At 39.0% G+C, this 26416-nt stretch overlaps 1 protein-coding gene across 1 annotated transcript in view; it reads left to right on the top strand.

The window, feature by feature from the left end:
- The window catches only part of LOC104167946 (teneurin-2), a gene marked incomplete at its 5' end in the record, with an annotated part of 26029 nt that extends 753 nt beyond the window's left edge, over positions 1-25276 (top strand). Inside the window, 8 exons of the mRNA XM_009708356.1 lie at positions 1053-1207; positions 1702-2576; positions 9390-9565; positions 11122-11357; positions 16018-16314; positions 17218-18832; positions 22046-22176; positions 23388-25276. Of these exons, the coding sequence (XP_009706658.1) occupies positions 1053-1207; positions 1702-2576; positions 9390-9565; positions 11122-11357; positions 16018-16314; positions 17218-18832; positions 22046-22176; positions 23388-24149 (4247 nt within the window). The remainder of the gene's footprint in view (positions 1-1052; positions 1208-1701; positions 2577-9389; positions 9566-11121; positions 11358-16017; positions 16315-17217; positions 18833-22045; positions 22177-23387) is intronic.
- Between the last annotated feature and the right edge of the window lie 1140 nt (positions 25277-26416).

The raw sequence follows: 26416 nt of genomic DNA on the forward strand, positions 1-26416 counted from the left end.
TTCTAAGAATGAATTAATCAGGTTTATTGCCAGATGTTTCGAACATCTTTGGGTTTTATTTCACTGGCTGAAAATAACTAGATGATCCTAGAAGTGAATAAAAATGAAAAGTCCTGTTTCTTTGTATAGGTAATAGTTTCAGTTTATACATAGAGCATATATTAACAGGACAGAGCTGCTTGCATGTTTTAAGTTAAGCCTCTACATAGAAGTTAAGAAGATAAAGCTGTATCTTCTCTCACTGCCCAATAGGATGAGCTCTGCAACCGTTTGAAGAACAAATTTTTAGATCAATATTTTATTTTCAGCCCAAGAAATGGACAAGGCAGTGCGCCAAATGAAAGCAGGAAAGGCAAGTTAGAAAAAGCCTGCCCTCCTTCACAACAGGCAGTAGCATCCTTCTGTTCCTCCAAGGCAGTACCCTTTCATTCTGTGCCTTTCCTCTCTAAGGACTCCCAATGTGACAGGCATTGAACCTTTCCGTTTTTTCTAGGCTGGAAACCCTGTGTCTTCATCTGGAAACACCAGATGTTCTTCCCGTATTCCTTACTGCAACAGGTCAAAGAATTAAAAAACATCCTGAAAGAATATAACGTCCTTTTAATTTTTCAAAAATTTTAAAGCAATTTTAAAAGATTTCTAAAAGTTCTTCGTCCTCATTAGATCCTTCAGATGAAGAATCAAACACCTCAAATTTCTGAGATTAAAACTTAGGAGTTGGTTTGTTGTTTTTTTTTTTTAATTGGATTTATGTAATATATCATACAGAGTTTGAGTTTAGAAATAAGCTGATGCATTCTACTGGCTCTTTGGCATGTTTGGGGGATTTCTGTGGTTTTCATTTCTTTAAAGCCCCAAAGGATAAACCTACTTGATCCCATTTATTCAGCACAGCTACAGGTACTTGGAGGGTTCCAGGGCCTGTGCTCAAGTTGGAAGGGAGGAAAGACCAAGGGAAGTGAACAAACATCACCATCTTGCAAAGCTGGTGAAGCCTGTCTTGAAGCTAGGAGCTTCACTGCTTCACTGATGCCTGGGTATTATATTTGCAGGAATTGCAGTGGATAAGTATGGACTCATGTATTTTGTTGATGCCACTATGATTAGAAAAGTGGATCAGAACGGAATTATATCAACCCTGCTGGGCTCCAATGACCTAACTGCTGTTCGACCTCTCAGCTGCGATTCCAGCATGGATGTCACCCAGGTAGACTCTTACTGCATTTATTTTCTTCTCTGCCTTAGAAGAGATGGGCATCTATTTTGGATGACTGCCTGGCCACTTAAGAAATACATTACGCAGCACAAGATGATAGCATATTTGATTCATTACTGAAATGAGTGAACCATCCTTTTACTGTGGCTAACACAGGTTATTTATGCAACTATAGAGAAATAAGGTTGAGATAATGGGAGTTACTGTCTTGATTGCCTGTTTTTCTGTAATTATTGTGGAGCTTCCATAATGTAGCATTCATTCATTGCACAGAAACACAATTAGCCAAAGTTACCACTGCACGTAGCTTTAATATTTCTGAAAAACAAAATCATTGTTTGAAATAGTTGCCGTTCATGACTTGGTTTCATGATTTACGCTGATAAACCCCTCACTAATTTGCTGTTGTTACACATGGAATTTTAAACACTAGAAGTGTACTTTTCAGTTACGAGTTTTACAGTAATAATTTGTGCAACTCATAGGTACGGCTGGAGTGGCCTACTGATCTCGCTGTCAATCCCATGGACAACTCACTTTATGTCCTAGAGAACAATGTTATTTTACGGATCACAGAAAATCATCAAGTTAGCATTATTGCTGGACGCCCCATGCACTGCCAGGTTCCTGGTATAGACTACTCTCTTAGCAAACTGGCTATTCATTCTGCACTTGAATCAGCCAGTGCCATTGCCATCTCACACACAGGAGTTCTTTACATCAGTGAGACAGACGAAAAAAAAATTAATCGGCTACGCCAGGTAACTACCAATGGAGAAATATGCCTTCTTGCAGGGGCAGCTTCAGACTGTGATTGCAAAAATGATGTCAACTGTAATTGCTATTCTGGGGATGATGGGTATGCCACTGATGCCATCTTAAATTCACCATCTTCCTTAGCTGTGGCCCCAGATGGTACCATCTACATAGCTGATCTTGGAAATATCCGCATTAGGGCTGTCAGTAAAAACAGGCCCATTCTTAATTCTTTTAACCAATATGAAGCTGCATCTCCAGGAGAACAGGAGCTGTATGTCTTCAATGCTGATGGGATTCACCAGTACACTCTCAGCCTTGTTACCGGGGAGTACTTGTACAATTTCACCTATAGCAGCGATAACGATGTCACGGAGGTGATGGACAACAATGGCAACTCCTTGAAGGTCCGTCGGGATGCCAGCGGGATGCCCCGCCATTTACTGATGCCGGATAATCAGATTGTCACGCTGGCTGTTGGCACTAATGGTGGACTCAAGCTAGTCTCAACACAGACCCTGGAGCTCGGATTAATGACATATAACGGAAACAGTGGTCTCTTAGCAACGAAGAGTGATGAAACAGGATGGACAACATTTTATGAGTAAGAATGTTTTTGGATATATTAAGCGTACATTTATTTTTCAAATGGTAGTGAGTAGGCCCTAAACTGACCCTGCTGAAGTTTGTTGTAGGCTTTTCACTGATATTGAATAAGGGCATTACGTTTCAGTCTAGTATGATACTGGAAATGATTAAGTGGCTTCTTGATTTCATCAGTTTTGCCGGGTCCTTTGAATGGGTAACGAACCACCCAAATTCCTGCCCACAGTTTGAGGCCAGTGGGGAAGCTCACCCACCGCCAGCACGAAGGACTGTGTACCACCTTCAGAAACAGGCGTTTGATTTATCAGATTGGGCCCCTGCTTTTAGTCGTCAGCAAGGCTGCAGACAACTCACATCCAGAGCAGCCCCCAGCAATCTGTGGCTCCTACTGAGCTGCCTCCCTCTAGGAACCCTAATGCTGCCGCTTCTTTTGGAACTCAAATTATCTGTCTTTCTGTTCAGACTCATATATCACTCATGGTTGTTAAAATGTTGATTAACTTCACTGATTGTTCATTCTTGAAACAAGTGAGGAAATTAGATCCCCAGCTATCTGTCAGACCCCTGGTGTAACTCCCATAATTTGTAGATAACCCAAAAGCACACTGGTGTTCATGAGCATATGGATTAAAAAGACAGAACTTCCTCTTTAAATGAAATTCATCAGTTCAAAAGTATACTAAAAATCTAGAAAAACTAGTCAGATTTTTATTAATATTTATCCTGTTCTTGGTAGTCTTATTGCCATTTATTGATCAAAATAATTTTTAAAATGGAAGCTAAATGATAGATTGAAATATATATAACTTCTAAGTATGGCAAGTCTGATGCCATATATTTTGTTTGAAATAATTAATGATTACTAAATACTATTTCTCAAATTAGTGTGTAGAAAGTATGAATAGGGCTTTATATTTGATTTTAAATATAAATTTAAACATACAGTTTAAAGGCTTATTTTTAAGGGTACAGACTAACAACGACACACACCTGTTTTAGTTTATTAATGCATTTATCTTGGCCACCACTTACTTTCTTTTTAGAGAAAACATATGTAATGCAGGAATAAGAAGAACTGTGTCCAGTCTGCTCAAAGTAGATCTAAATCAGCATTGCCCACCAGGATTGTGTCCGCTGTGCCTTGTTTCCGTACGAAGGAAAGCAGTGCCCTCTCGTGGTCCCCTTCTGATGTGGCCTGGAAACGGAACCACCGTGATTTTTTCATTACAAACAGTATTTCTTTACCACATGTTAGTTACAAATTTACAAATTTCTTTGCCACAGATTAGTTAGAAAAATAATCCAGTTATGTGACCGTATGAAGGTATTACCTGCAATTACAAGATCAAGTAAAAGCTCACTGTGTCAGACGGTGGCAAAAATCTGACATTATTGCTGATGAGATGTGGATGCCCTTCTAGGTGGGTTTTTTTGTTGTTGTTCTTTCCTCAATAGCTAGCTGAAGATTCAGATCAGAGGTCACATAAACTAGTTATTTCTCAAGACACCAGTAATTAATTGTAGAAAATTAAATAGCAAAATAATTTAAAATTCTACATGAAAATCGATGAAACATTAAAAAAGGTCATCAGAAAGTTACAAATTACAAAACTGGTAAAACCGGTTTTCTCTGGCCCGAGAATCACATGAAGTACTAAGTTAGCATGATTTATTCGAAAAATTGTACTGTGATTCCTAAGGAAGTATAGATGGCAGGTGCTCTGATGTCTCACTGAGTTGCATCTGAAAATATAATTTAATGTTTATGTAGTGCTGACATGTTGACTAGATTTTTTTTTTCAAGATCAAATAAGAAAAGATGTGCAACCCTTGCCTCGGGTCGGTGGAAGTTAAGTACCATATTTAGGTTTAAATAGTACAGCCTGAGGTGCTGCCTTAGATGATTAGTAACTTTGACGAGGCAGTGGAAATAACTTACTTTCTCCCAGATGTGTGCATACATTCTCACAAGCATAGAGCACACAGATGAGAGGACAGTGTAGACATTTTTTTGCATTAAAAATGCATATTACTTTATAGTGCATGTATAAAATAAACTATACGTGGTGACTATTATCTAGGTTAGAAAAAGAAGCCATAAAACACTGTTCACAAAGATGTTAAAAGAAGATCTGTATCTCTATATGTGTATGTAAAACCCTACATGAGGACTAGAAGTTAGCTATTATACACTGGAGATACTCATTGCAAAATACCAGAAAAATAGAGGCATCTCCTTTAGGCTGATCCTAAGCAGCTGACTTATAGTAACTCCTTAATATGCTTTGTCATCTCATGTACCCCCACAGTTGAGGGGTTTATTAATAAGATTATGAGAATTATTTAAATCAAATTTACAAACCTAAACTATCACAGTCCACAGTCACTCAACACTGGTTTCTGATTTCTATTTGTTCTTCAAAGCAGCTCCAGGGGGAAAATCCTGTATTCATCATTATGCAATTTATTTTGCTAGCTATAAGTTAATATCAATTGAAGATGAAAGAAATACTTAGCCAATGAGAGTTTGTAAGGACAACAAAATAGTTTTCTGTGCCATTACATTCATGCATTCATATAGAGACAATCAATACCCAAAATTGTTAATACAGCAGCAGAACTGGAAAAGAACAAATGTCTTTTAAGTAGTAAAATACTACATGAACTAAAGTTCTTGTGAAACGTTTATTTCAGTGCGTTTATATCAACCAGACATTGAAGTGCCATGCTATCTTTTGTGGTATATTCCTTTCTCTTATCTGAAACTGTACCCTGAAAATGTTCACAGAATTAAATTTGTGCCGTATATCTAGGTATGCATGTGTATATGCAGAGAACTGCATGCACAAACTGTGTTTATGTTTCTGTGTGTATACACACTCCGTATGTATATTACATATATACTGCATGTGTATACGCACGCCGTTCATTTGCAGCAGGAACAGGCAAGGTTCTTAAATAATAGAACAGCTACCAGCAGGCTCACATGGGGTAATTTAAGCTTGATTTGGGGCATGAAGCACAGATCTTTGAAGTGGTCCTCAGTGGTATTCCACTTGGTCTTGGGAGCATCCTAAGAGAATACTGCAGTTTTCTTCTTGAATCAGCTTGGTTTTTATAAGGGAGAGAAAACAGAGATATATGTAAAGGTATGTGGCGCTGTACCTGGCCCTGCTGTATGTTAAGTCAAAAGCTGCTGTTCCTCCTTTCTGCAGCGCTGTATATGGCACTGTCCTAGCTACTCCCACCCACAAGCTGTCGAGCAGTACCTGTCTCAAACCCCAAAGACCAGAATGCTAGCAATAAGAATTGCGTATGATATAGAGGTGCCATAATGTTGGACGTGGGAGAACAGCCTTCAGTGCGTTATCACAAGCCCGCTGAAGGGATGCACAGGTCAGATAGTTGTAGCTCTCTGAGAAGGTGACGAACAAGTGCTCAGCTGCGTCTCACAGTCGAGCTATGGCTGTGTTTGGTGGCCCAGCATACAGGAGCAGGCTGTGGCCGGCTCATAGCCGCCGGGCTGGCCAGCACCGTGTCCAGGCTGCAGGTAGAATTGGCCAACAGCTTTTGTATCCGCCTGGGGTGCCGGTGGCTGGTGTTAGCCAGAGCTGTCCTGGGAACTACCGTCTTGAAAACCTTTGTCTGCTCGAGCAGACTTAGTCGCAATTAGCAATATGGTAGCGAGTTAGTAGTGGGCACAGGGAGATGCTGGTTTTTTAAGATACCGGGATTAAGAAAGGATCTCTCCCCTTGTAATTTTATTAGCAGAAGAACTTGGGATGAAACCTTACCCTAACTGAAGTCCGTAGCAAAAGCTCCGGAATTTCAGTGTATCCAGAACCCACCTCAATTGAAGATATAAAGATTGCCTTATCAGATCTGATTCATCTAGCCTGATTCTGTGTCATAGACTGTGATACACAGTAGTGGCTTATGAAGAAGATACTAAGAAGACCCAGGTCAATTAGTGTATTTTGCATTGCAAAATTTTCTTTTTTTACTTCATTAAACCCAGGTTTATGTCATGAAGAGGAAAGGTATATGACCATTTAATTCCTGTATAGCTTATTATTCAGATAAATGTCTGAGTGTTGTATTCTACTAAGCACTTGCTCTCACATAATACATGAATTTAAAAAAAACCCTCAATAATATGTCAATTCTAAATTTTTGTAGTACATAAAAGGTTTCTGTTTTATTATTTTTTTTACCTTTAAGGTATTTTTCTTTAAATAGGATTTTGTTGATGCAATAGATAAAGTAGAAATGTCGTCTTTATACGTTGGTATTGCAGTGTGTATGTATCATTCAAGGAGTGAGTTTTTTATTTGTCTAGCTCATAAACTAAATAGTCCGCAGATCTTCATAGAGTCCTTCTGTATGTGTCACTTTAAGTGTGTCCATCACTTGCTTATAAACCCCTTTAATCTCTGGAACTGCTGATTTCAAAAATTGTGACCAGATTGGGAAACATGCCCCATGCCAGGGGGCAAAACACTGATTTCTAGAAATAGCATTAGAATATTTTCATTTTTCTGTTTCAGTCTCTGTACATCCTCATCCATATTTACTTTTTAGACTGCCCTTGAACTTTGAACAGAGATTTTCAGTGAATAGCCCACAGCAATCCCCAGGAATTTTTCCTGGGTTAATTAAAAACCCAGCAATGTGAATGAAGAGTTTAAATTAATGTCTCATTTGCATTGCCTAGAATATATTTGCTGATGGGCAATTTCGCCAACCATTTTTCTCCATGTTCACCAAGTTCTGCATAGTCATGCTGAAGCCACTCATAGACTTTTCTAGGTTGTCCTAAATAACATTGTCTCTTCTGTAATATTTGACACCTAAGTATTCCCTCTTAATTAGCAGAGTAGTCACTCTGCTAATCACTAAACATACCAAAGTAGTCCACATACAGACTCTCAGGGTATATCTCATTCTTAACCGTTGAGATTTTTGAAACTGTCCAATTTTTGTACTTTTTGTTTTTCCTTGCTAGATGGATGCTTGGCTGGATCAAGTTCTTCCCTTATCTATACTTTACGAGTACTATTCAATACTTTTTTGTGAAGACCTTTATATAGAATTAACCAAACCCCCTTTCACAGATTATCTCAACATATTATCTTTTATTCAGTATCTTGTTGATATTGTAAAAAAAAAAACCAAATTACGTAAACATATATATGGGTAGAAACTTGTGATTTTTATTAAGAAAATTCATGCTGCTTAATCCTTATTTGATCCTGAACTGCTTAAATGAACACAATACATTATTCGTCCCTTTTAGGTCACATGATGCTTTGTTTTATTGATTTACTTCTTTGCCTAATTACTTCCATTAGTTCTGGTAAGGCTTGTTGCTCCACAGGTGATTCCCCCCCCTCCTCCCCTTCCTCCCCAGCATTCAGTTGAATGGGTGCAGCCATTTGCAATGGATTTGAAAGGCATATTTTATATTTGTATTAACTGAGGAGCCAATTTGTGTATTAATTTTGGAGATACACTATACAGTTCAGGTGGCCTACTTTGAGGTTTCTGAATGATTTCATTGTAAAAAGTCATGTTGAAAGCACTGATTTTTTTTCATCTTTACAGCTAACCACGACATACAAAGAACTCCGCTAGCTCCGTGGTACTAAATGTGCTCCTCTTCTCTTCTGTTACTCTCAGGCTGTGCAATGGATTTACCAGTTCTCTTCCAGGCTTCCCGCCCCATGGATTTCTACATTCGAAGGATGACCAGTTGGTTTCAATCTCTACCTAAACTTTTCCCTTTATCTACACAGGACATTTTTTTCTTGCCTTTCTGCTGTTTAGAAGTATGTGCGCTTTGGTAGCGGCTGGGTGAGAGACTCTTGCACAAGTAGAGAATTGCAGCAAGCAGTGTCAGACCGGAACACTGATTTTGTTTCAGGTCCCCATTTCTTGCCCTTAAGATCCAAGGGATTGCTTCTTTAGCATACGTATGCACACAAATATAGCATACTACGGGAAAGGGAGAAACAGTATGATTTGATTTCAGGCAGCATTGCTTCTTTCCCCCCTCCTCAGGCTTTATACCTCTAAATGAATTTAACTCAATAAACTCACGGAGAGCCCTTTTTCTTTTATTTTTTTATCTTTGTTGCCTCTGGAGCACTTAATTCATCTTCTAAGGCATATTTTGAGTGCTGACTGCTGCCCTTTGTGCAACTCCAACCTATCTTGTGCTTTAACTTCTCATCATTCATCTTTAGGAGCCAAAATACTGAGCCTAAAATGCAGTTCAATACCACAGACAAGATCTAAATGAAATTACGATGTTCTCAAGCTGATGTCTGTTTTTTAACCTCTTATGGCAACTTTATTCCTTAATATGTCACTTAAGGCCACACTTAGTAGTTTCCACTAAGTATTCAATTGCAAATGTGCAGTGTATGCAATTGTATATTCTAGTATCCGTCATAAGTCCACTTTCTTAGAGTGAAATGCCACTGTTAAAATACAGATGAATTTACTAATTATAGTTGTTTGAGCCAAATATCACTCTGTATATCTTTGATAATTTAATTAGCTAATTTAATACTTTAAAAGATGCTAGCCTGGATTTACACTCATGTAGTTGAGATCAGTATCTCTAAAAAATTATTATTTCATCGTTATAGACTCTTTCAAGAACAGAGAAATAGGTATGGCCAGGATGTTCTTGAAAATCTGTTTCATTCTGGGTTTTTTGCACAAATGTGGTGCATTATTAATACATTGGGTATTGAAATGAACATATATCCTCATGCTTTTTTGCTCTCACTAACTTTTCTATTAGCTATGATCATGAAGGGCGTCTGACCAATGTAACACGTCCCACTGGAGTGGTAACTAGCCTTCATCGAGAAATGGAAAAGTCTATTACCATCGACATTGAGAATTCTAATCGGGATGACGATGTCACGGTCATCACAAATCTCTCCTCTGTGGAGGCTTCCTATACAGTTGTTCAAGGTACCAAAGCACACTTCTCAGCACATCTTCTAACCACACACACAACTTGAGAAAGCAATTCACAAAAGATTCGTGTCATTAGTACACTCATGAGCAGGGGAAAAACATGTCAGGTTTGCAAGAAAAACTCCCAGAAAGCTCATTCCTAAAATGACAGGTCTTCAGGACAGGTAAGAGACATTTCACAATCATGCTTTGTGTCAAATATATATGGTCATTATTTGCTGGTGCAAGTTAGTCCTGCCGTTACCTCTTGGGTCAGGTTCACTTTACCCACTTGCCTATTTCTCTGTACTTCACTGCAAAATTGGTTCGACTTCAGTGCCTCAGAAAAGCAATCTGACTGCTTGAATGCTGGCTGCCTGGGTTGAGATCCTTGTGGAGAGAGCAGCTCAGGTAGCCTCCTAATATTACAGAACAAATCTTTCCAATTTATACACTACCATTAAATAAAATGTAGAACAATCGGGGCAGTGCATGATGTGCCACAGTTAGCACTTCCGAGAACAGCGTTACAGCCCAAGTATGGCAGGAGAGATTGGCCACAAAGTGATTAAATGTTTGCGTAGAGCTTTCCAGCACCTCCCAGGCATTGTATCTGATGAAGTGAAAACAAGTCAGTTATCAAAGATAGACTGAAAGGAATGCAGTGAGCGATGGGGGTTTTTTAATTAAGATATAATGTCACTGGAATAAGAATATCATCATCAAACAATGGTCTCCTCCTGACATAAATGTCGACATTTATAGACTATTATACGCTGACACATCTGGTTAAAAAGACTTTATTTCTCTTATACCAGATGATTAATTACGTAGATGCTGTCCTTCTGTCAGATATTGATGCTTTGGTGACAGTTGCACACTGTAGCACTCCATCCTGGCTGAGAATGGACTTGGCTGTGTCAAACAGCTGGAGAACTGCACAGCCATGAAAGTACAGGATTATTTTTGTAACTCCTCTCCGGCAGCCAAAAGGTCAGGTGTGCACATCAGGCTAACAGGCTTCTGGTGGGGTGGCAGGAAGGCTGGAGCCTCACACCTTGAGGATTTAAAGCCAAATTGCAATTCTGTACAAAGCCTCTGCTTGGAGACAGTTTTTAAACAGAGGGAAAGAAAAAGAAGAGGCACTTACTTCTTCCCACTTATAAAGAGTCCAGCAGTCTTTCTTTTTTTTTTTTTTTTTTTTTTTTTTGTCCTGGAGTTTAATGGTTTGTTGTTTATCCAGCAGTTCAGTTTTCAGGAGTTTTTGTTCATATTAGAAATAAATTACGTGGCTGAACACATATCACCGTGCATTTTGATTCACAATTAAGACTAAAGGGAAAACATAATGAAATAAACACAGTATCTCTCTGCAGGCTCACTGTTACACTACTGTTCTTTACATGAATCCGTCACATCTGTAATTTCCACCATAGTACCACGTAAATGGTAATTGCAGGCTGACTTCATTTAACATCAACAGGAGTGCAATAAAAACCCAATCAAATTAAGCTATATGTTTTCTTTATGACTGGAGTAGCTAAATTATTTTCTTTTCATTATTGCTGTAGATCAAGTGAGGAACAGCTACCAGCTCTGTAATAATGGTACTTTGAGAGTGATGTATGCCAATGGCATGAGCATTAGCTTTCACAGCGAACCTCATGTCCTGGCTGGGACTGTGACTCCCACCATAGGACGATGTAATATTTCTCTACCAATGGAAAATGGTTTAAACTCAATTGAATGGCGTCTGAGGAAGGAACAGATTAAAGGCAAAGTGACTGTGTTTGGAAGAAAGCTCAGGGTAAGTAGAATCTGTCATTACAATCATGATCTTCTCTTCTGTGGGCAGAAAATTAATTTTCCATTTTGAAGGACATGTCTTTCCTATCTTTGGTTCTTAAAAATGGGATTGTCTTTGGTATGACAATCTTTTCTTTATTTGAGAGGTCAGTTAACTGCATGGGATCATCTACTGCAATCAGCTATAGAAGCTTTGTTACCAAAAGTATTCCAAAAGAGGTCGGTAAAAATACCCCAAATATTGCTGCAAGTCAGTCTGCTTCTGAAGGGTGGGGCGGGGGGGGGAATCCGACCACTCACCATTTGTAAAAACGCTATGCCACACTTACCAGTTAGTCCTGGGGAGCAAACACAATTACAGCTTGAACGGTTACGTTCTGCTTCTGTAAAATCCCCCTACAGATTCATTGAGACAGGCATATTGTGTTTATTCCCTTTCCCAAATGGCACGATTGGAAAATAATTGCCATAATTACTAAGTCATAAGCATAGGATAAGAAAGACACTCAGGTCATGTAATCCATCCCCTGCCAAATTAAAGATCCGCTGCAGCCAGATTAATCCCCTTCTGTGCTTAGCTGGCCTGTTTTTCACCCCTTAAGTACCTAAACTTTCACTGGCTGCTTCAGTATATACAGTTTTGGAAGGGCTTTGAGATCCTGGGCAGAAAACAAACGTAGCGCTGATCAAGTCCTGGTTCCTTTAATAATTCTTTCAACTTCGTTGGACATGAGATACAGTTCTATGGGTTCAAGATGATATATTAAATGCAACACATGTAAAAAAACTATGTAGTCATTTAGAAAAAGCTAGTAAAACTGGGATGTTAAATTTTGGAATTTTCCTATTGCTTAACATCTAATTCACAGCGTTGAATTAACAAGTCTTTCCTTGTTCTCAGAAATGCTCAGAATGCACCAATTGGGGAGAGGGAGAAGGTTAGACAAAAAACGGAAAGAGATTAGCAGCTAATCCTTAATGACTAAATTTCATGGCTGTGTAATTGATTTTTGATGTGTTGACCTGCAGAAGTTGATTATAAGTAGAAAATAGATCAGCCTCGCATTTTGACTAGGTGTTCAAAATAAAAATAAATAGGACCCTGAAATGAAATTGCTGTAATCCTCACTCTCAATACTAAAAATTTAATAGAGGTACTTGTGGTAATTACCTGGAGTTAAACACGTCTTAGAGCTGAAACCTTGCCTGAGATGGGTTTTCTTGCATCATGTTCATGCAAATCAAAACACTGCTTTATCTAGCAACACCTCAACATTTAATTGTCTGGTGTTAGTTCCTGTAACAATAATCACATATCCATTTGGCTCTTTTAAATGAAAATCACTATGAGATTATAACAGGTTGAGTGGACTGAAAATGAAATTTGAAAATGAGGGAGAAAGCATAGAATTTATTTGCATCTCATTTATTCTAATTCATCTTTAGAAATTGTTTAGTGAATGAAATAGAGCAAGTCTTGTGGAACACTGAGGGGAGCAGGTGGTGGGCAGGGGAGGCTACAGCAGCTGGGATGGCTGTGGCAGGTAGCGATACGGACCGGCAGGCACTGCTGCAGAACTAACGCAGCACCGGGATGGCCGGTGAGAGAGCGTGTGGAGCCATCTCCTGAATCCCCAATTCGGAATCAAGTGTTACTGAAAGGGATTGCTATTATATGGGATTCGTCTCTTACACGTACTTACTGGAGCCCATACCCCTTTTCTTCAACACTTAAAGGAGGGCTTACAGGAAAGATGGGGACAGACTTTAGTAGGGCCTGTGGCGATAGGACAAGGGGTAATGGTTTTAAACTAAAAAAGGGTAGATTTAGATGAGATATAAGGAAGAAATTTCTTATGATGAGGGTAGTGAAACACTGGAATAAGTTGTCCAGAGAGGTGGTAGATGCCCTGTCCCTGGAAACTCTCAAGGTCAGGTTGGACCGGGGCTCTGAGCAACCTGGTCTAGTTGAAGGTGTCCTTGCTCATGGCAGGGGAGTTGGACTAGATGACCTTTAAAGGTCCTTTCTAACGCAAACTATTCGATGATTCTACAATTCTTCAGGTAGTGCTGCTACCTGTGCCCCCAGCTCTGCTCATCCATGCTGTAGGCACATCGCAGCAGTACGTGTCGGCCTCTGCAAACGTGCCTGAGCAGACTTCATTAAGCCGAGAAAAGAAGACCTGCACTTCACCTTTATGTTATCCCACTTACTGTCCACTACTATTTTATGCACCACACGTTCAGTGTCTTGGGGTAGTTTCAGATAAAGTCTTGATAAGATTGCCTTCTGAAGAGATTTTGTTACAGTGCAGCATCACGTAAGTGATTTTTGTTGCAAGACCTTTACCCGAGGCACAAAGGGCTCATCCCTACGGCCACTTGTTCAGCAGCAGCCAAGGGAAAACCAGGTGCGCGTGTAGGTAGTGGAACAAAAGAGAAAGAGCTTGTTTAGGTAATCTTCAGTCATGATAACACTTGTAATAGTGTTATCAGTGTTCCTAGGAAGAGTGGGAGTTAGTCATTCTGTTTGGGTTTCTATATAATTAATATGACACTACAATTACATTCTCTGGGTTTACTTATTTTACAAATGAAAATTAAGTTACTGAATTATCCAAGCACATGCTTCTTTATTCTCCGAGTGATGCTTGTGTATGTGCATAGCTCTTGTCTGTGTAATCATTAAAAAAACCCCTAATACTTTAGTTTTCTGTGGCAAACAAACTAATAACCTTTGCAATGTTTTTGAGAAAAGGGAGGATACCTGGAGTCAGACTTTCCTATATGCGGATTACAGTTGCAGTTACTGCAATGGAGGGAAGAAACCCCAGAAATCCCAACTGCTTTATGAAGCTTCAGAAATTAAAAACCAAACCAAAACAAAACCAGATAAAAACCCAAAAGCTAAAATTCAGTTCATAATCTTTCTGAAAGACTTTTTTTTTTCTTTTTTTGCTTTGTAGAAAATCTGCCTGTCCTTAAGAAATTGGGATCTTCCAGTCATACACTAACTTTTTAACATTATAGCTAAATGTTTTTGAGAAGTGAAAGCTCTCTTCTGCTCCCCCAAGAGCTCTGTGAAGGAAAGGTTTTTGATATGTCTCTGTCATCAGGATTGATCCTACACTTACAAAACTAGAGTAACCAGTTGAGAAAGTACTGATGTTGAATTTGGCTTCCCTGGCTTTATTTCCATTACAATGGAAGAGCAGAATGAGATTTATTTTGCCAAGGTGTTTTAAAAAAACCCCAACCTATCTTTTCTTTGAATCACAGGAAAAGTTGTTGCTGGGATAACCTTTGGGAAAACCTACAGAAAAGAGCTTTTTCTAATAATTGCCCACTGAGGAAATGCAAACTGTTAAAGAGCTAAATTTTATTAATGGACAAAATTAGCATAATGAGTGATAATTTGAAATAATTATTTCTTTACAAACACAAAATTGTATTAATTTTAAATTTGCTTTCTGTATAACTGAATTCCTACACAGTTGGTTGGGATGGGAATTGGGTTTACCCCTGCCAGTAAAAATATCTCAGAATAACTTTTATGTCCTCGAGAAAGGCTCAGGGTTAATTTACATATTGTTTGATGTGCAGTTTAATTTTGAATTTTGCTTAATCAAAGCTACTGTAAAATATAAGCTGAAGAACAAATTCCCAGAAACTGATGAATAGTTTTTAAGTAGTCATTGCTCTCAAATTATATCTAATTTAAAGACTTCTACTTTATTAATGATGCATCTACAATTAAATTACTTAGGAAGCTTTATCAGATTACAGCATTAGCCTGAATTCTGTGGCTTAACCTCTTGTGAATATATTTATGTATCTCTCATTATAGCACTCTCACTAGAAGCCTCTCCATTTGGCATTCTTATGCTCCTTTGTTTCTGTTTTGCTGTTTTATTAAAGAAAAAAAAATAAATCTGAGACCAAAACACTTCATGCTGTTCTTTGATTTGAAAATTGTAACTGAAAAAAATGGGAGGGGGGGGGAAGTAGATTTAAGCTAATGATTTAGCAGTTTTGTTTCTCAAAACTAGAAGTCCATCTTTCCCAGCCTATATGATCAGGATTTTTAACCAGAAGAAATGAAACCCATCCCAACTGATGAGGTTGCTAAGGGATCTGTTGAATATTTGGAAAGTAAATGAAGAAAACATTAAATGAATGAATTCATAAGCAGGGTGTTGCAGCTACAGAACCTAAGTGGCTAAACCTCAATGAAGACACAAAATTACAATTTCTTCTCTTGTTCTTGGAGTCAAAAAAGGCTAAGGACTACCAATGGCAGAAGTAGAAAAATTACTTTCATGCAAAATAATTCATTTCTCTGTTAAGTGTTAACAGTCTGCACTTTAAGACTTAGCTGTGCTCTATGTCTGTCTGTTCTGATAATAAGGGAAGCCTTTCTCTATAAGATTACAGTTCCCATGTTGCAGGGAGATGGGAAATATCCCAGTAAAACACTTGAAGTTACTTATTTGAATATACCAAGAAGTAGAAAGCAAAAGCCAGTTAATATGAAGATGTCCTACACTTTTCAAAAATGTGGGGAAATTGAGTTCTCCATTGTGCATGCTATTTTCACGTTGAAAATCCATAGAGGCATAGTGCCCAGTGCTCACTGAACGCAGCCTTCTTTCATTCAATAGGTGCACGGAAGGAATTTACTGTCCATTGATTACGACCGGAACATACGCACAGAAAAAATCTATGATGATCACCGGAAATTTACACTGAGGATAATTTATGATCAGCTAGGACGGCCTTTCCTTTGGCTACCTAGCAGTGGCCTGGCTGCTGTCAACGTGTCTTATTTCTTCAACGGGCGCCTGGCTGGGCTTCAGCGCGGTGCCATGAGTGAAAGAACAGATATTGACAAGCAGGGCAGGATCATATCACGCATGTTTGCAGATGGGAAAGTTTGGAGCTACACCTATCTAGAAAAAGTAGGTGATGTTGTTTTACCTTCTGACATTAGCTACAAAGAGTCAAAGTACTATCTGGCTTCATTTTAAGCTCTGTACATAACATACACACACACAAAGTATCTAAAATTTGATGTATTTCAGCTGTTAAGAATCCCTTTGTACTTGGTCTTCAAAGTCCTTATTTTTCAATTAGTCAACTGAATTTGGCTAATTTTTAATGGGAAATACTTTGTTCATGGTTTGTGTCTTTTGATATGTTCCTGAAAGCGGTTAGGCTGCCATGTAACGGCATAAACTAACACAATGAATTGTGCTTAATTAAGACCAAAAATGCATGACTAAACCTGACAAAAGGTTCAGGTAGAAACAGATAATTCATCTTTAATCATAATTTATTAAAGGAAAATATGGTAATGCATTTTTACTTAGCCTAATTAAGACACTTCAATCATAAAAGTGTCTTAAATAATACTCCAAAATTGCATATTATTTTCCCTTTCCCTTCTTTGAATCTATTGTTTTAGCAAACCAGAGCTGATGTTCTCTGCTTAGTTTCTCACATATTTCACAGTAATAGTTGTGAATTACAACTGCTAGCGGAAAGATAAATCAAGTCATTTAGCTAACTCCTCTGCATCCCTCAGGAAAAAAAGGGAAAAAAAAAAACAAAACAAGAGTCCTACTAAAGGGAGGTAATAGGTTGCTTTCTCTGGAGTGTCAGCATATTGATTTCCAAGTAGCACATCCTCTCATCTGGCAATCGGACGATATTCCTGCACAGCTTTGTGCCCCTAACCGATGTGTCTAATTCTCTTTTTGTTCATTTAACATTAGCGCCTCTTCAGTAAACTTTTCCTTAATGACCTCTCAGAGGTCACATGCTGAAAGCTAGTAACTGTGTATTAATGTTTTTCCCCATAGTCGATGGTACTACTGCTTCAGAGTCAACGACAGTACATCTTTGAGTATGATTCTTCAGACCGACTTCATGCCGTTACCATGCCTAGCGTTGCTCGGCACAGCATGTCAACTCACACCTCTATTGGCTACATTAGAAATATTTATAATCCTCCTGAAAGCAATGCATCAGTGATTTTTGATTACAGCGATGATGGGAGGATTTTGAAAACATCGTTTTTAGGTACTGGCCGACAAGTCTTCTACAAGTATGGAAAGCTATCCAAATTATCTGAAATTGTTTATGACAGCACTGCAGTTACCTTTGGATATGATGAAACTACAGGTGTCCTAAAAATGGTGAATTTGCAAAGTGGAGGATTTTCTTGTACAATCCGCTATCGTAAAATCGGTCCTCTTGTTGACAAACAAATCTACAGATTCTCTGAAGAAGGTATGGTCAATGCAAGGTTCGATTATACATATCATGATAATAGCTTTCGAATCGCAAGCATCAAACCCATCATAAGTGAGACACCTCTTCCAGTTGATCTTTACCGTTATGATGAGATTTCTGGGAAAGTAGAGCATTTTGGCAAATTTGGAGTTATTTACTATGATATAAATCAAATTATTACTACAGCTGTTATGACACTGAGTAAGCACTTTGATACCCATGGACGCATTAAAGAAGTTCAATACGAAATGTTCAGATCCCTGATGTACTGGATGACTGTACAATATGACAGCATGGGAAGGGTAACTAAACGAGAACTGAAGCTTGGTCCATATGCCAACACAACCAAGTATACCTATGATTACGATGGAGATGGGCAACTGCAAAGCGTAGCAGTAAATGACAGGCCAACCTGGCGTTACAGTTATGATCTGAATGGAAACCTTCATCTCCTGAATCCTGGAAATAGTGTCCGATTGATGCCTCTGCGCTATGACCTAAGAGACAGGATCACGCGCTTAGGTGATGTACCATACAAAATTGATGATGATGGATTCCTGTGTCAGCGAGGCTCAGATATATTTGAGTATAACTCCAAAGGACTCTTAACAAGAGCTTACAACAAAGCGAATGGGTGGAGTGTTCAGTACCGTTATGATGGACTCGGCCGAAGGGCTTCCTGTAAGACTAACCTGGGGCATCATCTACAGTACTTTTATGCTGATCTTCACAATCCAACGAGGGTAACTCATGTCTACAATCATTCCAATTCAGAAATCACCTCTTTGTACTACGATCTGCAAGGCCACCTCTTTGCAATGGAGAGTAGCAGCGGGGAAGAGTATTATGTCGCCTCTGATAACACAGGCACTCCATTAGCTGTGTTCAGCATCAACGGCCTCATGATCAAACAGCTTCAGTACACAGCATATGGGGAGATTTACCATGACTCTAACCCTGATTTCCAGCTGGTTATTGGGTTCCATGGAGGGCTGTATGATCCTTTAACCAAACTTGTCCATTTTACCCAAAGGGACTACGATGTCCTGGCTGGACGCTGGACATCTCCTGATTACACCATGTGGAAAAACATTGGTAAAGAACCCGCTCCTTTCAACCTGTACATGTTCAAGAGTAACAACCCTCTCAGCAATGAACTGGATCTAAAGAATTATGTAACAGGTGAGACTTCATTACATTTCTTATACATAATGCTACAGTTTGGAAGTTGATTTGGGGAAGAAATCAGACTTCTCCTTACTAGCCATTTGCTGAATCTTCCCATCAAGGTTGGGCTGTTTTCCTTTTTGTGCTGTGAAAAGGGCTGGCTAGTCCCTATTCTTTGATACTGCTTCTCCCCAAATGAAGAAGCCACAATGAATTATGGAGTGGGGGAGGCAATTTGCCTAAATACTCAATTTCAGCACAGCCATAGTGCTCTTCCTGTTGAACTAGTACTGTATGAAGATGTGTTCATTCTCATTTTAGATTAAAAAAAGTGAAGTCACCTACAAGAACCACTGGCAGGTTAGTTGCAGAATCAGGAAGCAGAACTGCTCAGCATCTCTTCCCTTCAGGGCTACTTTCAAAATTAACTGCTGACTGAGCCTACGGGCACATTACGAATTAGCACCAAGAATAGATTTAATTAAACCTCTTTTTCCCATTTAACTTTTAATATGCAAACAGTTTTTAGTCTTTAAAACAAAAATCTTGATGTTTTTAAAAATTACTTCCTCTTCAAAGACTAAGAAATTTTATGGAATGTGTAGAGCTGAGAAAGAGAAACAATAAAGTAGTTTTGATTGCCTATGTTAGAACTGGGTAAAACTTGTAACCTCTTCTTAATGAGTAATAATTTTTCACTTAGTAAGATCACACAGTACTTGAACCGGCTGCTGGCAATTTCTAAAAAGAAAGGTAATTAATATGTCTTCAGGAAAAGCTTTTTTCAGGAATGAATATGCAGTATACAATAATTAGAGCGGTGATACCATTTTTAAAAAGGAGCTATCTTAATTTTAGCAGTAATTTGAATTTCAAGAAAAGTGTGCATTTCCTTCAAAGAAAATCATAGCAAGTTTCACTAGTACATTGGGACCTAATCATATCTGTAACACACCATAGGTTCTACTGTAACTACTTTGCAATTTGAAGATAGTGCAATTTGTATCTGATAGTGTGAAATTATTGGTGACTAAAATTGGGATCAAATTCTGTTGTCCTAAACTCAACAAAATTACTATATTCATCCACCACTGTTTGATTTAGATTTTCAGTGTCATCTTACGGTATTTTGCTACGTTCTGAAATTGCATTAATTTAATTTATCCATCCAGTGGATGAAATCTAGGAAGATATATTGCATTTTGGTATAACACGCACCTTGTAGTCTGTAAAAATACTTCATTGGTGATGAAAATACTTGTTGCTATATGGACTAAACAGATTATCTTGCATAAGAAGTGATTATGGTGGCACCTTGATTGTCATATTTTTAAAAAAAAAAAAAAAACAAAACACAAACAAAACAACGAACAGAAAACAAAACAAAAATACTTCCCCACCTCAATCCATTCTTACTGTTAACCCTGACTCTGCTTTGGTTTTGCTGAAAAGGAATTGCTGTAGCAAGTGCAGTGCTGCAAAGCACGTTAGCTAAGCAAAATAGTAACTACTTTGTGTGTAGGTCCTCCTCTTTTTTTGCGGAATTAGGCAACTGAAGTGAATTGTTTGGGAGACACCATTATCCCATAAAATAAATTGAAGCTCTGCTTTATTCACAGGTTTTGCTGAAAAGGAATTCCTGTAGCAAGTGCAGTGCTGCAAAGCACGTTAGCTAAGCAAAATAGTAACTACTTTGTGTGTAGGTCCTCCTCTTTTTTTTGCGGAATTAGGCAACTGAAGTGAATTGTTTGGGAGACACCATTATCCCATAAAATAAATTGAAGCCTTAAAAAGGAGCAGTAACCCTGTGCTGTCCAAAGCTACAGGAAAAATATGGTAGGCACTGTGTGATGGGAGATACATACAAATATCTTTGTAGAAGCAGAGTATTTTACTACTTATTTTACTGTCAGAATGGCTAAGAAAATAAGACTTTTGCTGTCAGATGTCCACAGCCAAGAAATATTACACTTTTTATGATGTAATATTACCACTGCTAAAAATTTTGGGAACACAGGCTTTGCAACAGCAAGCAGGTGCCGTGTTGCGGCTGATCATGTCCCGGGGATCTGTATGTCCCGGTGGGTGCTCGGCAGGCACTCTGCATGCCTCGGGGCAGCAAGCACAGCCCGCTGGGCACCGACCTGCTGCAGACACCAGGCTGGGAGTGGTCTAAATTCAGCCAGTGACCCTTGCATCCAAAGTGCCTTGCCACAGTCATGGCTCTCTTCAAACATGGAGTTCGGCTCACAGGTAGAAGTGCCAACAGCGGCATCAGGAGCCATTGTAGGCCAGCGAGGAGAGAAGGCCACTGGAAAAGTCAGGAGAGATTTGCAAACAAAAATGGTCATGAACATAGGTCCAATTCAAATGAGAAGTGCCCATGCTCCCACACTGCTGCTTATCTCCATGACAGCTAGAAAAGAGAAACAGGAAACAGAAATGTAAAATGGGCTCATAGGCTTTTTATATTTTGTTAAAAACATCATTTTGATAACTAAAATACATCATTAGTTCTTAATACCTGCTGAGTGAGAATTACTGTTATTAATTTAGTTACTTAGCTTTTTCAACTAGATATGAAGACAAAGTTTTACTGGTCAACCCCAGAGCTGGAACTCCGCGAAGCTCGCCCCAGAGCTGAGCTGTAACCCTCCCATGCAGCTCCTCCTCTTCTGTACTAGGCCTGGAGGGATGGGGAGGATATTCATGGTGCCTAAATTTAGACATCTGAATCAGAAGTCTAGCTTCTCACTGCATTTAATGGAGCCTCCCGAGACCTGATGACAGCTAATAGAAGCAGGACATAGAACAGAAGCCATGTATTTTCCCAAAGGACTTTGCAGATGTTTTTAAGAGTGCTAACCTAATAAAACATCATTTTACAATACAGGTTATAGGTTACAGTAGCCACATCAGAAGGTGTCAGAGATGTAACAAGTATTGCATATACAGTAAAATGTTTGGATAATCCATGTGCTGTAATGGAAAAGAACGAAAGAGGTGGTATATCCCTGATGAACTATTTAGGGTAAATTTAAAGTGAGATTTCCTATGCCTGTTCATGGTGGATTACTACAATTCTGTAAAGTACCATGCTGTAATATAAATTATGAGTTCCGCTGCTACTTGAAATTAAGGAGTTCAAGGATGGATTTCCTTTTTTTTTATTTATTTATTGTATTTATTACACATTTCTCACTTGCCTGCTTAACTTCTGATTTTTAGATGTCAAAAGCTGGTTGGTGATGTTTGGATTTCAGCTTAGCAACATTATTCCTGGTTTCCCTAGAGCAAAAATGTACTTTGTGTCACCGCCATACGAGTTGTCTGAGAGTCAAGCATGTGAGAATGGACAGGTAGGCAGAAATATTAAGTTATTTTTCTTGACAAATTTGCCGCACTGTATGAATGGAACCACTGGGTTTTCCGTAGTTACAGCAGAAGGCCAAGTATTTATTTCTGTGTAAAATGAAGTGAGTATAGCTAGATTTTATACTAATGAACATATGCCTTTCTTGCCAGCCTTCGTTGTTATTATAATTACAGTGTCATTAGTTTGTCTTTTATTGAGTTCTTCCTTGATTAACAAGTTGTAACTCGATTAACTTGAGTAGCAAAGACAAAAGGAGACTTTGTCTGGGTAATTTTTCATCTCCTTGTACCTTTGGTAAAACCATCCTCATAACATATGTGTTGCAATAAACGTAGGTTGGTACTTGCTGTACTGCTAAGAAATGGTTCTACTTCTCACCCTGTAATAGGATTTCTCATTGTTTTTTGTCCGATGCTTTTCATAGTTAGAGGCTTTGGTCTGCTACTCCAGTTAACTTCAGATGCAGTGTTCATACTTACCTGTCTGGTTAAGGGTGGAAAATGGTATATATGCTTTTGAGTTTTATAATAAATTCCAACCCATTCCATGAACTTAAAAAGCGTACTAGGCCAATTCCAAACTTAGTCTTTGCTAGGCTTACTTCACATTTGTGCTAATACAACAGAAATGATCATATAAACCTAAACATACCGCTTTCACAGGCTTCTAAGTCATTTGAGAGTACAAATCACCTCTTCAGGAATTGCTTTGGTATTTTAGAGCCCAAATCTCATCTATTTTCAAAAGGGCTTACATTCATAAGCATTTTAGTTATATATACTGGTTGAAATGTCTGGGCAAAAGTGTCCAGAAGTTAAGTAAATGCCATCTTTTAATAGATTGATTCTGTTTGTTTTCAACTCTGATTAAAACTGTGCTAGGCCTGGGTCTTACTCTTGTAACGGACGTTACGTCATTTACCAAAATTGAGATTTGTGGTACATATATGCTTCAAAGGGTGATTAATGAGAATACTTTATTTAGTATTACTGATAGCAAAATAATTTGCCGAATGAGTATTTACCTGATTCTGACCAGGACATGTATATGTGATGGGTGGTCTTCCCATAGCATAGAATTTTTCATTGTATGGCTTTCCTTTAAAAAAGCAAAGCAAAGATTAGTATCGGTCTCCGAAATGAGTATTTTCAGATCTATATCCTCTTGGTGTTTATTTTGTTTTGCTTTCCCCAGCTAATTACAGGAGTTCAGCAGACGACAGAAAGACACAACCAAGCTTTCATGGCTCTTGAGGGACAGGTCATATCTAAAAGATTACATGCCAATATTAGAGAAAAAGCAGGTCACTGGTTCGCGACAACCACTCCTATCATTGGGAAAGGAATCATGTTTGCTGTGAAGGAAGGCCGTGTAACCACCGGCATTTCCAGCATAGCCACAGACGATAGCAGAAAGATTGCCTCTGTCCTTAACAGTGCTCACTACCTGGAAAAAATGCACTACAGCATCGAGGGGAAGGATACCCATTACTTTGTCAAGATAGGCTCGGCTGACAGTGACCTTGTCACCCTCGCAATGACCAGCGGGCGGAAGGTCCTGGACAGCGGAGTCAACGTCACCGTCTCCCAGCCCACTCTCCTCATCAATGGGAGGACTCGAAGGTTTACGAATATTGAGTTTCAGTATTCCACCCTGCTGATCAACATCCGCTACGGACTGACTCCCGACACGCTGGACGAGGAAAAGGCGAGAGTGTTAGACCAGGCTCGGCAGCGAGCCCTGGGATCAGCCTGGGCCAAAGAGCAGCAGAAGGCACGGGATGGCCGAGAGGGCAGCCGCGTATGGACAGACGGAGAGAAGCAGCAGCTTCTGAATACGGGAAGGGTTCAAGGTTACGAGGGATATTATGTCCTGCCCGTGGAGCAGTACCCAGAGCTAGCAGACAGTAGCAGCAACATCCAGTTTTTAAGACAGAATGAAATGGGAAAGAGGTAACAAATTAACCTGCTGTCATCCTTTGCTGGATGAATCAGTAGTCATAACTGTTATCTCCTCTCCTAAGGAGATGAAGACCTAAATGGGGGCACTAGGCTGAGCTACTCTGGGATAGTAAGTGGCAAAAAAGCTCATATTTTTTGAGTTAAATGCTACTGATCAAGTGATTAAAAACCACATCCTGAAGTGGACTAAAGCCAGACTGAAAACTCTAACCATACAAATTAAAAAGTACCCCTGAAATATTACCCACTTGTTCTGGGTCTAAAGAAAAACAAAAAGAAGGCCTCGTATTGTATTACCTCACTCCATTCACACGTGAGCAAACTAAGAAATCCAAGTGGGCCACTTTCACTAACCAGCTGATGAAACACAGATGATTCAGACTGCTTGTTTGATAAATATCCAAGAGGTTTTCATTTAAAGCAAAATACAGGTGCATTTAAAACATGACTTTGGGGTGATTTGTGTGCAGCAACTGGAGGACAATGAGAATGCAAGTGAGAGCGCACTGGAAATAGTAAAGAAAAATATATTTAAAAGTAACAAAACCACACTTGCACTCTGACCCTCCACTTGTCTGGCCTGGAGTTTAACTTATTCAAAGAGGGCAGAGTGTAAAGTTCCATTCAAAATGGTGGCTATAAATCACTACAAATAGATTTCATACTCTGTTTGTCTTTGAAGATTTCCATTGTGGACAGTATAACACAGTTACAGGGTGTAGTCTGTTTAGATTCAGTAGTTTGTTGGTATCAGTTCCAGTAGAGCTGTGGGCATTGTGTTACACTATTGCAAATGGGCACCACGTCAGATCACCCTGTACATACATCAGCCAGAAGGCACAATCACTGTTTCAGATTTAAAAATTATTAGTGTGTTTGTTTGGTCGAGAAACTGAGACAATCACATTACAGTCACCACAAAAAAAAAAAAAAAGAAAAAAAAAGTCTAATAAGAACTTTGGTACAAGAACTTTTTTGTAATATACATGTATGAATTGTTCATTGAGTTTTTATATTAATTTTAATTTGCTGCTAAGCAAAGACTAGAGACAGGCAAAGATAATTTATGGCAAAGTGTTTAAATTGTTTATACATAAATAAAGTCTCTAAAACTCCTGTGAATTACTTGTCTTCCATTGTGAAATCTTTTAAAAGTGAAAAAATATTAGTGTCTCACTGTCACCTATTGCACAGGGCATCTTATATGTCAAAATGACTTGCTGTTGTTGTACCGTGGATTCTGCAGAGCGCTGGTCCTTTGATCTCTGGGTAAGCAAAGTCCTACGTACACATCACCCAAAACTCTGTTTAGGACACAGCAGAAAACTGGTAAATACTTTAGAAATTCCTTGCCTGCACTTCACGACTAGCAACCCTCAAACTGCCATGTTTCAATCCCAGAATTAGTTCAATCGCACTAAAGTAACCTCCAAACAGTTTGAACATGCAGTAACATAATATGAAATGGAACGTGGAAGGCCATGCTGTGAGCCAGGAAGTCTTCATGAAATCTGTCTTCTTTGGGAGATTGCTTACTTCTACCACATTTAAAAATTGGAGGTAAGATCAAAGACCCTCTCCTAAGCAAACAGTCACTCCTGATGTTGTTAAAAGGGAACCATCCATCAACCAGAGCCCTGCTGCTTTTATCTCATTTAAGTATGTAGCTAGGGAGCTCTACTTAATTTTGAGAACAGTTTTGCTTTTGGGGTTGCAAATGAGGTTTTTAATGATTCGTGATATCGACGGAGATGCCGGAGTTGATTATGGGCATTAATTCACTCCAGGGCATTTTTAAAGGAGAACGGTTCAGTGGCTGTGTTGTGTAACACCCAGAGCGCTCAGAAAGCGCATCTCACTTTTGCTGTGCAAGCGCGAGGCATCCCGTTCTGACCGGAGCGTTACACCATGTGTTTGCCCTGGGCAGCACACCCACTGGAACCCCAAGCCCTGTTACTCAGCCTCTGAAGGGTGAGTCTGAGTATGTTTTCAGATGAAGTCCTGTATGTCCACCACTGCAGGCGTTTTTCTGTGCTGTTACATTACCAGACTGTTCTTTACAAGTGAAACCTCTTAAAGAAGTATTGTTACTTTTTTTTTTTGGTGGAGGCATAAAACATGAAATCACACAGTGGAGACACTTTTCATTATTGCAGTTTTTTCTGGATTACCCTTGCCCTGTACTGGTAAGCTGCTTAGGTAATTTTTTGGAATGGGATTTCTCTTGCAGTTGAGAGGGTTGAAATGAGAACCTGTTGCACA

The sequence above is a fragment of the Cariama cristata genome, unplaced genomic scaffold (genome assembly GCF_000690535.1).
Source record: "Cariama cristata isolate BGI_N322 unplaced genomic scaffold, ASM69053v1 scaffold13699, whole genome shotgun sequence".
NCBI classification, from domain to species: Eukaryota; Metazoa; Chordata; class Aves; order Cariamiformes; family Cariamidae; genus Cariama; species Cariama cristata.